This window comes from Pomacea canaliculata, linkage group LG3 (assembly GCF_003073045.1).
Source record: "Pomacea canaliculata isolate SZHN2017 linkage group LG3, ASM307304v1, whole genome shotgun sequence".
Classification (NCBI taxonomy): domain Eukaryota; kingdom Metazoa; phylum Mollusca; class Gastropoda; order Architaenioglossa; family Ampullariidae; genus Pomacea; species Pomacea canaliculata.
This window is the reverse complement of record NC_037592.1, coordinates 41,302,523-41,312,758: the sequence shown is the minus strand read 5'-3', so window position 1 is coordinate 41,312,758 and position 10,236 is coordinate 41,302,523. Positions and strand designations below refer to the sequence as shown.

General features: G+C 44.9%; 1 protein-coding gene across 1 annotated transcript; it reads left to right on the top strand.

The window, feature by feature from the left end:
- Positions 1 to 913: 913 nt before the first annotated feature.
- Positions 914 to 10,183, top strand: LOC112559364. The gene is given in 7 exon segments (XM_025230538.1): positions 914 to 1,462; positions 4,536 to 4,765; positions 7,130 to 7,273; positions 7,525 to 7,671; positions 8,054 to 8,581; positions 8,584 to 9,526; positions 9,709 to 10,183. Coding segments are annotated over 6 exon segments (1,866 nt in total). The 5' UTR covers positions 914 to 1,462; positions 4,536 to 4,752; the 3' UTR covers positions 9,800 to 10,183.
- Positions 10,184 to 10,236: the final 53 nt, after the last annotated feature.

Below are 10,236 nucleotides of genomic sequence, written 5' to 3'. Positions count from 1 at the left end.
CGTAATCACGTGGCTTTAAGATAAGAAACAGCCATTAGATATTTCAGTCTAGCTTGCATTTCATGATGCTGCATCTTATGTGCAATTCTTAGTCACTTCCTCCTTTCGTGCTTTCCATCTTCGCGATCTTGTCGAGGAAGATGAAGATGAAAGTATCGAGCTGATCAACTAAAGCTGTGAGTGTCCATGTTTAGTAGTTTAATCTTAAGGGAAGGGCTGGCACGGAGGTCATGAACCTGACTGCGTGTCATAGTTCGAGCTGATTGTGTGGTCTTGTCAAATATTTAAAATGTTGTTTTATAGTGATGTTTTTCTCATATATCAGTATTATACACTTAGAAAAAAAACAACCAACATGAAGACCATAACAGTCACAGGCATGTGACAAATAGTTCACAAACACACACTCCCACACTTCGACACATGAAAGAAAAAAAAAAAAACACCTCCCATGCATGTAAAAAAAACTGGAAGACATGCAATTAAATTGTACAAATAATGAATGAGTGAAAATTTAATACGCTTGGATCAGTGTTTGATTCATTATGACGCTTTATGGGAAAATGGTAGACAAGAAGTAACATTTAAATAGACATCAAAGGCACAGCGAGATTAGGAGCACAAAAGAAACCGCACTCGTATGTCAGGAGCATGTACACAAAGGTGAAGTCTGAAAAGATTCTCGTGTTACGATGTTGGGTGGCCGGGGAACCTTTACGGGTGGCTTTAGCTAAATGTCGTCTCGTCTGTAGAGCTAGTGAACACCGAACTGTGGTACACTAGCACTGCTGTGTACGTGTACTCTAGCAGCCATTACTTCGTCAGCCGCCCCGCAGTCTACCAGTCGCTTGAAATGAGGTCAAGGTTAGGTGACGAGCTGATAAGAGCTCACAGCGACGCCGAAGCAGAAACCAAGTTTGTTTTTAAAAGTGTGGGACATGATATGCAAGTGCCCTCGTCCTGGCTGACCTTTCTAGCGTCTGCTGGCAAAGGGAAACAACTACATCGCATGCCGCGAGTTGCGTCCCCGGACGCTGTTGTGACCAGTTGACCTTTTCGTGAATCAGCGAAGGCACTTGTAGACAGCAGACTACCAGCTACTTAGACAAGTAGATGTTGACAGACATCCACATATAGTAGGAAGATGTGACGATCTCTGAGAGGGAAAATGCTGACGACAGATGCTGTGTCGAGGATTCGAAAGCCACAACAAAGGAAAGGGAAGTGTAGGAGTGTACATGTAGAGTCGGTGCTGTGTGGTGTACTGTCAACTGTCTACCTGCTACAGCGCTAGTCACTTTGTCAGTGCCAGTCAGTCTACAGGCATGACTACTACTGTAGACAGGATGCAGCATGGTCGTCTGAGGCCTGCAGTGTTGCACCATGTTTGGGTTTCTAGCCAATCCCGCCCCTTGGGAGGGCGAGCAGGCCACAGATGCAGCCAGCCTCCAGCGATTGTGACGTAAGTAGTCGCCAGGTATTTCCTCTATACAAGGGAGCCAAAGACGATAGGAAGACGAACGAACTAAAATCCACTCGATTATACTTACAGGCAGCAATCTTAAATGTTAGCACAAAATTCTCTTCTATATAATCAGACACGGTTTGCTATCACCATTATCTGAAAACACTTTTCCACAGAAGCATCATCATTACCACACCCACAAAAATGCTGATTGCTAATAAAACAAACAGGACAACAATTAAATACTTAAAAAATTAAAAATTGTTAAAAACAATCGTTAAAGGCGCGTGCATGAAGCGTTAGGACTTTGTAAGAATGAACCTGGTTAGTAGAGACTGGAGTGCAGGTCAAACTGTGGCTACATTTCGTAGCAGGAAAGACTGCCCCACGCTCACAGCTCACAGTTAGCTCGTTCACAGCTCATGCATATTATCATTGCTCACAGTTAGCTTGCTTCGCCCTCACCCATCTAATTCCCGAATGGTTTGTGTATTGACAGTCTGCCTCACCTTGGGTTCCCCTGTCAAAAGTTTTGTCACCTATCCCTATCATGAGTGTTATCATTCTACTGGCTACTTATTGTGTGTCAAAGAAAACAACAAAAACACGAGCTTTGTGGGTCAAAGACACTTTGGTGTAGAGTGATCACAAGCATAACAAAGTGGAATATTTTCATGTAAACTGTTTACGGGACTTTGTAGGCACGACAGTTTACAGACATGTGACACGCTTGCCAGTCTCTACAAGCACAGGTGAACTGTCCCACGGAGCTTTGAGATATAAGTAGATAGTAATGTTTACTATAACCTTTCAACTTTCATCTTCTTGCCCTGACCAACAACATTTTTCCTTTTCTGTTATATATATGTCAGATATTTTATGAAGGTGTGCTACACCTGTCCGTAAACGGCAGCGTTCTCGATTGCCCCTTTAAAAGAAACTCACCTGATGTGTAACGGGGTGTAAAATTTCCCGACATTCCCATAACGAGGAAAAGGTAACACAGTTTAAACTAAAAAATGACAACCTCTCCACAAATGTCAGGGTGTTCACTTCCATTCAGAATTTACGACAGCTCACATCATGCGTATCTGAAAGGTGAGGACGAAGAAGGTTGCAGGTAAAGCAAGCCCTCTACCCTTTGCATGAAACTTTAAACGCGTTTAGCGCGAGGACTAGGTTAGTAGGTCAGACAAGTATGTGAACCGGTTGAGTTCTCATGATACATATAATGTTTCGATGTAATGTATAATCGCAGAAAGGGAAGGTTCATGGTGATGTAAGCTTCATTTCGCGACCCTTGGGCTAACATGGTTCAGTTGGTTTGGAACCCGCGTTTTGTGAGAGTCCTGGGGGCAAACGAACAGGTGGATTACCTTGGTGCTGGGTTCTGTGCCTAGATGTATAGACCTATATATTTATATATTTATAGACCAACATTTGTTACAAAGTTTATTCGTGAGGCGACTGACGAATTGCTCAGTCGCTGACTCCACTCAGTGTGTCTGCAGGTTTCGTGTTGATGTGTTTTAAAATTTCATTGCATCATTCTTGCAATGGTCTTTTGTTCATGCATAGCCTATTCATTTAGTTTCCTCATTAATTTTTGTATTTGTTTGTTGCAAAGAACATTATTTCATTGCAGACTTTTTGTACTTCTTTGCTGTTTCACGTGATCCTACAAGATGAGACATTTGTCGCTTCATTGCTTGTAAGATAAGGCGTCTGTCCTATTACTGCTTGTCTGAAGATTAGACAGTTGTCCTTTGACTGTTTGTCTTACTGCTTGCCTTACTGCTGCCTTAAAAGCTGACATTGCCTTTACAATCAGAGCCACTGAGAGCCAAGGTCCCGGGGCAGACGACTGTTGCAATTGTAATCGTAAATCATTTTCCCAGTCTATAATAATATGCTTACAATTTGATTGTCAATAACATCTGCATGTAATGCCTGGGTGTTCTTTCCTCAGAGCTATTGAAAAAAGGAAAAGGAGGAAAAGAAATCCGGGCCCCTTTGACAGCACCCGCATCCCCCACTGCCTCCCACTTTCATCTGGCTGTTTACAGCCATCCTGTCCTGTTTTTATGCATTATTTTCTAACTGTAGCCCAAATCACTTATCACAGCGACTGTAAACACGATGACCCAGTCTTTTTACACGTGCTGACACCAGCTAAAATCAAAGGAAATCAGAAAAAAGTAGTGCCCAAGCACAGTGGCCGGGTTAGAAACTAAGACGGGAGGGGCACAGTCTCGCTTCCAGTGTCGAGATATTTCACTACTGAGGGCCTTGACACCAGCCACCTACCAGGTAGACATTGTGCAAAATCTTTCGTGTTTACTGCATTCTGACAGGTAGGTAGGATAGATACATAACATTCGTACTTTTGCATCCGTTTTTCTCATAAATATTTACAGGGTCATTCCCCCCGGCGATACGTGCCTGAGCATGCATTAGTCGAGATGGAGAGAGTGTATATGTGTGTGTGTGTGGGGGGGTAATCAGGGAGCAGACTGAGATGGACAGACCAGGTATATTTTTGCCAGAGAGGGTGTCTACGTGCTAGTAAGCCATATGAATGAGCTGTGTGTAGTTTCAACAGAAACATCCTACAGACACGTCTGAGGAAGTTGGACACATCTGTCGTCGTTGCTGTTGTCAAGGGACGATAAGTGGTATAGACTAACAAAATGTACCTATCAATGGAATTAGTGAGCTAAAACACACACCGCAAAGTAACCTACACAAGGTAGCCGACCAGACGCACACAATCGTGTTGTAGAGAAATCAAACGGAACTGGTAACACGTGTAATGATCGCGTGTACAAGTGTAAAGTATTATTCCATTTACTGAGACACCAGGTGTGAATAAATTATGATGCAGACATGGTAGTGTAGACAGGTGAGAGGACGATGCGACAGGCCGGCAATAGGTGGGTCTTCCTGAGTCATTTCAGAGGACGGCCACACTTGATGTCTGTCTGTGTACAGAAACAGAAATACCACGGTATAGTGGGATCCTGTAACCCTGCTTGTCCAAATAATGAGGGGCAAACTTTGCTGTTTGCAGATAGCCCAGCGGCCGCCATGCTGCAGTCAGGTACAGGTGGTGATACAGGAGACGATGACGAGAGATCGAGACCCACAGAAACACCAGATGGAGGCGACACTAACAGGCCCCTCCTGGCAACCGAGGCTTCGGAGGAAAGGTCATCAGAGCAGGCCCAGAAGGAACTTGTGCGAAACCAGAAGACGATGGGATCCCTTATGACAAGGGATGGGCATGGATGGTTGTAGTCGGTTAGTACAGGCATTTCATTGTTAGTACAGACATGTCATTATGTTTATGTACGGTTTCTGAGTGGCTTAATGACGTATGGTCATAGCACCACGTGATCAAACAATGAAACATTCCACGTGAAGGAAGGACTCAATTACTAAGTTTTTCCCCCCACCCAAAAAAAAAAAAAAAAAAGTGCGCGCGCATGTTTCTTAGCGAATTTCCTCCCACGTGTCCTGGTGTTCTGGTTGCTTCTGTTGTTATTGTCGTTGTACATGCATCGTGCGTGTCTTTGTGTGTTTGTGATTCTTTGCTGGAGCCTTTGGCGAGCTGTTTGGTATCACGCACACGAAGCTGGGAAATGGTTTCCGTTGATATGTTGATTCCAACTACTGCCAGAGAGTTTGCGCGCGTGCGTTTCCTAGTCTTCGATTAAAGGATGCTTGTCGATAGAGAAATCTTCTTGTTTGGTGTTTATTGTATTTTGAAGTCGCTACTTCTTCTGATTCCATCCACTGCATTTTTTTACTCTTATTGATTCAGAAGAAAGGTTGGATAATAAGGTCAGGGCTGCAAGGTTTTGAGTGTTACCATACACGAGGTCGGTCAGAGAGAAAGAGGGCAGCATTTGAAAACAACGGGAACTCCAGTTTCCATTCAGACGATATTTTTCTTTGCTGATCACATTTCCACAGAAGTAATGTTTGTCTTGTGATTTTCTTCCGTTCGCTTAACGTTTGTTTATTTTCAGATCCACCCAGTCGCATCTGTTCCTCTCACGTGTACACACATTCTCTTCCTTAGATGCCCATCGAAACAATTACAAACACAGCTTGTGAAAGCACTTAGTTCCGGGTGGGGGCAGGGTGGCAGGGTTCTGGCAAAAAGGTTTTGTTTACACTGCGCTGGGAGACTGTCAGGCGGAAGTGTGCAAACAGAACGGATTCTAGCAACTGCTTCCAGACATCGTGTAACCAGAGAGGTCTTCCAGCTGCTTCTGACATCCTTAAAAGAGAGCAGTTTACATTGATGACAGCTAGAGATGTTGATGAGAGCAAGATCACTGTGTGACAGACGAGAGCTAGATATTGCTGGCAGTTCATCCTGTGAAACAAAATAACGAGGACTTACAGGAACAGTGGACACCAAATATATTCACAGACGTGTTTTCTGATTTCTGCATCCTCACTCTTGAAAGTTACTATATTCATGATGTGGCATTGCATTTCCTAACCTAGCAGCCACAGACTGACAGCAAGAGATGATGAAGAGCAAAGTTTCGGGAGGGTGTAACGATCTGACATTCTGAAATTGTTTCAAGAACTAAGGACTATCAGTGAGGTCTGCAACTGTCAAATGTGACCATCTGTTGTGCCTCTTCGTTTTCTTCGTCGTTAAGTGGAGGTCCATACGATAGCCATGACCGTGAACTTCCCAAAATTGTGGACACAAAATTTTACAAATGTAGAAATACGTTGAAGACCTTATTTAATGTTTATTAAGACAAGAGCGACACAAATAAATAAGTAATTCGCATCTCACATAAGATAAACATACAAACAGACACACAAGTTGTAAAGCACAACATGAAAGTGTAAAAATACAAATACAAGATGCAGATAAGGTGTTAGCAAAGTTAGGAATCATAGGTAATGTTACAGGTAAATACAGGTAAGTCACACTGCCCTGGCCACCGCCAGCCTTATCTCCAGTTCTTTTCGAATTGGAGATTAAAACCCCGTGTTTCTATGTGATGTGTTCACACACATATATATATATAAAACACACATGCAAACACACACGTGCACCATTCCTTTTTTGTTTAATTATTTTTATCTGTCCTTTATTTCTTTATTTCATTTTTGTCGTCAGTCATATTGTATTCTTGTGTCCTGTGATTGTTTGTAAGTACCTCCAGAAATAGCTACGTTTTAATCCTCACATTTTACCTCACATTTAATCCTCATATTTACTCCTCACATTTAATCCTCACATTTTCTCTTCAGTGTAAACGTACTTATGTACAACCCTGACACCTGTTTTGTTGGCCTCTTTCTGTGCATGGAGATGTACCTGGAGAATAGATGAGCATGAGGGGTGTTCACCCACAGTTGGGGAAATCTTGCTCTGTGCTTTTATTAATTACTAAAGGCACTTACACCAATGTACCCAGTCACTAGAAAATTCTGTTGCCTGCCACACTAGACAGGAGTGCAAAGTATGTCGGTGACCTGATTAGTGTCAACTATCTATTGTTTTGAGCGGCAAGTTTGTGACCTTTCTGCTGGTGACATTTAACGTCATCATCATCAACAATCATCATCATCATCCATCAATCCATCATCAATCATCATCAATAGCACAGCTGACGTTTCTGTCATCAGGTAGCTTCGTGCACTTTGGCGTCTTCATCGGCTTCCTCAAGTCCTGTGGTGTCATCTTCGTCGAGTTGTTGCGTCGCTTCCGGGCTCCGGCGACGCAGACGACACTCATCTTCGGCATCCGGTCCGGCGTCTACAGCGTCACAGGTACGTGCGTCACGCACACCACAACACATGTACGTCACACACACACACACACCGCCAGACTCGCGTCACCAGCTGCTCGACAAACCAATGCATTTCTTTAAAGAAAATTTCTGAATTAACGAATGTATCCTCGCATCTTGGTGTCGGTTATCATAAATGATCAGAATGTAGAAATAAAAAACAAAGAAGAGATAGAAGAAAAAACCTTTTGTATAGGCCCTCGTCCTGATGCTTGATCATGTGTTGAACAGGTTTGTATATCATGAATGTTGTGGTCCCTCGACTGGGAGCTAGGAAGACCGTTCTGATTGGCTCTGTTCTGGTCTCGCTCAGCACCATCTTGGCATCGTTGACCAATGACCTCACGTCTCTCATCTGTGTACACTCTGTGTTGATGGGTAAGGATTGGTATACTCTATCACCCATCAAATTTGTTCATACTTCAAAAATATTTCGCCTTAGGCCAGTAAACTGTGCATTGTGCAGTATCGTAGTCCGTGTTCTCAGTACGATAGAAAATGAGATGTTGTCTTTGGTTTGATGTTATTGACAAGTAGAAAAATATAATTTAATATTGTCTGTCTCTTATACGACCTGTCTGTCTGTAGTATTATTATTAATTCCGTTGTAGTAATATCGTTTTTTTTTCTTTGATCCTATATAGTTTTGTTTCCTTTTTGTGCTACTTATTCTTTGTTTGGATTTCTCCTTATGGGCTTATGAATAAGGCTAGGCCTTTCCGACTACCGTGCTCTTCTCAATTGAAAATGTTTTTTTCAGGAATGGGTTCTGCTATGCTGGTTCCCCCAGGCATAGTTTTGATCGGCTCCTACTTTCGAAAAAGGCGATCCCTGGCTATCGCCATTGGCAAGTGCGGAGGCAGTGTCGGGGGCATGGCGCTGCCTCCACTAGTCACCTACTTCCTCTCCGAGTACGGCTTGCGAGGGGCCCTTCTGCTGACAGGCGGCCTCTTCCTCCACTGCCTCCCAGCCGCCCTTCTGCTGAGGCCTGTGTCATTCTACTCCCGACGACACCGCCCTCTGAGCAGAAAGCCCGCAGCCTGCGACACACAGTCTCACGAGACCCAAAACGGGGAGGAAGGGGAAGTGACGTCACATGAAGACGTCGACACAGGAAGTGACGAAACAAAGCTTCCCATTTTGGATAATGTGCATGGTGAGACAGCAGGGGTCCAGTGCAGAGATACTAATGTAAGCAGTTGTAACAACTTCCAGCCGCATTCAGACTGTGGGCCAATGGCAGGAAAGGACACATCTGGTCTGTTAATAATACCAGACAAACGGGACTAGTTCGTTTATTTCACGAGAGGGAATGCACGGGATGCGCAAAGAACTCGGGTGTCGCTGGCATCAGCAGAAGCAGTCAGGATGTTGGCGGAAGGCCGGCAGCATACGACACTGCGTTTTCTCTAAGGAGAGCTCATTCCATTTCCGATCATTTCCGATACAAAGACTTTGCCAACGGCACCTCTGCTGCGGTCCAGATGTTGGCGAATGGCCCCGACGGTTATACCTCTACTTCTTTAGCAGACCGGAAGGAAGTCACAACGGAAGTGAAAGGTAATTCAGACGGGGTGAATGTGCATCAGCCTGCCACCCATAGATTTGAGGAAGAAGGCCACTGCTGTATGAATAAAGACTGCTGGGTCAAAGGCCAGGCTCAAAGCACAGACACGCTGGGCGCGGATGAATTGTCGCCGGAGGCTGGGAAAGAGTCCGGAGGGCGGATGTGCAGTCGACTGACACACTTGATCTCGGCAGTCTTCCTGCTGGACCTGTCGCTGCTGCGCAGTGCGCTTTTCCGCTTGCTGCTGCTGCACGTCATCATGGCCGGCTTCGTGTACAACGTCACCGACTACCTGCCGGCGGTGGCTGCTGAAAACGGCATCAACAACAGAGACGCGGCACTGCTGCTGACCATCGTAAGCGGCCTGGACTTCGTCTGCCGCTTCCTCAGCGGTGTCATCGCCGACCTCAAAGGTGGTGCGTGTCTCCACCATGGTCGTCATCTCGCTCGTCGTCGTGGGCATCGCCGCGCAGTTTGTGCGATTCATGACGTCATTTCCGCTGTTTGTTGTGCTGGCCGTGGTGCATGGGCTGATGGGTGGTGTCTTTGGGTGCCTTCTGCCTATTCTCATCATCGACTTCGTTGGGTTGGAGAACATGAGCAAGGGCTACGGTTTCTGCCAGCTGGTCTCCGGTGCTTCGCTCGCAGCCATATACCCGATGTTAGGTACACACACACACATACACACACATACATATACACACACATACACACACATACATATACACACGCGTGTTTTTGATTAATTGACATGTTGGAGTGTGAACCTTGTTTTCTTGTGTGAATGGTTGATTGATGGATTGCAATAGAAACAAGTTATTCATATTCACATTTTGCTGCTGTTCCAGGCTTCGTGCGAGACACCACGGGATCCTACGCAGCTGTGTACCACGTGATCGGCTGTGGCCTTCTGGGAGCGGCAGGACTGATGGGCTGTGAAGGCTTGGTTAGGCGGCAGGAACGACGCAGCGCAGAGAAAGAGAGAAAAATGGAGAAGCAGTCACCACTCTGACTCTTCTCTCACTCATCTCACTTGTCGTTTGTCCCTGTTTCGCTTCTCACTTTTCTAAAACTGTTGACATAATCGGTATAGTGCATAATTACTGTTTATTTCATGAGCAGGAGAAGTCGAAAAGTTGAAACATGGGCATTGAGAGGGTACAGTACCGGTGAGTGTGTGATGGACAATGCCAGACATACTACACTGCTCGTCATGTGAAAAGCGGAAAGAGCGAGACTCGCTTGCTAACAAGTCACGTGCCTAAAGTAATTCACCTGATAATTTGTCGGTCATTTTCTTAGCAGAGAATAAAATCTGCAAAATAAACTTGAAGTGTAAGTCGTTCCGTCTGACGGTGTCAGCTGCCATAGCCAGG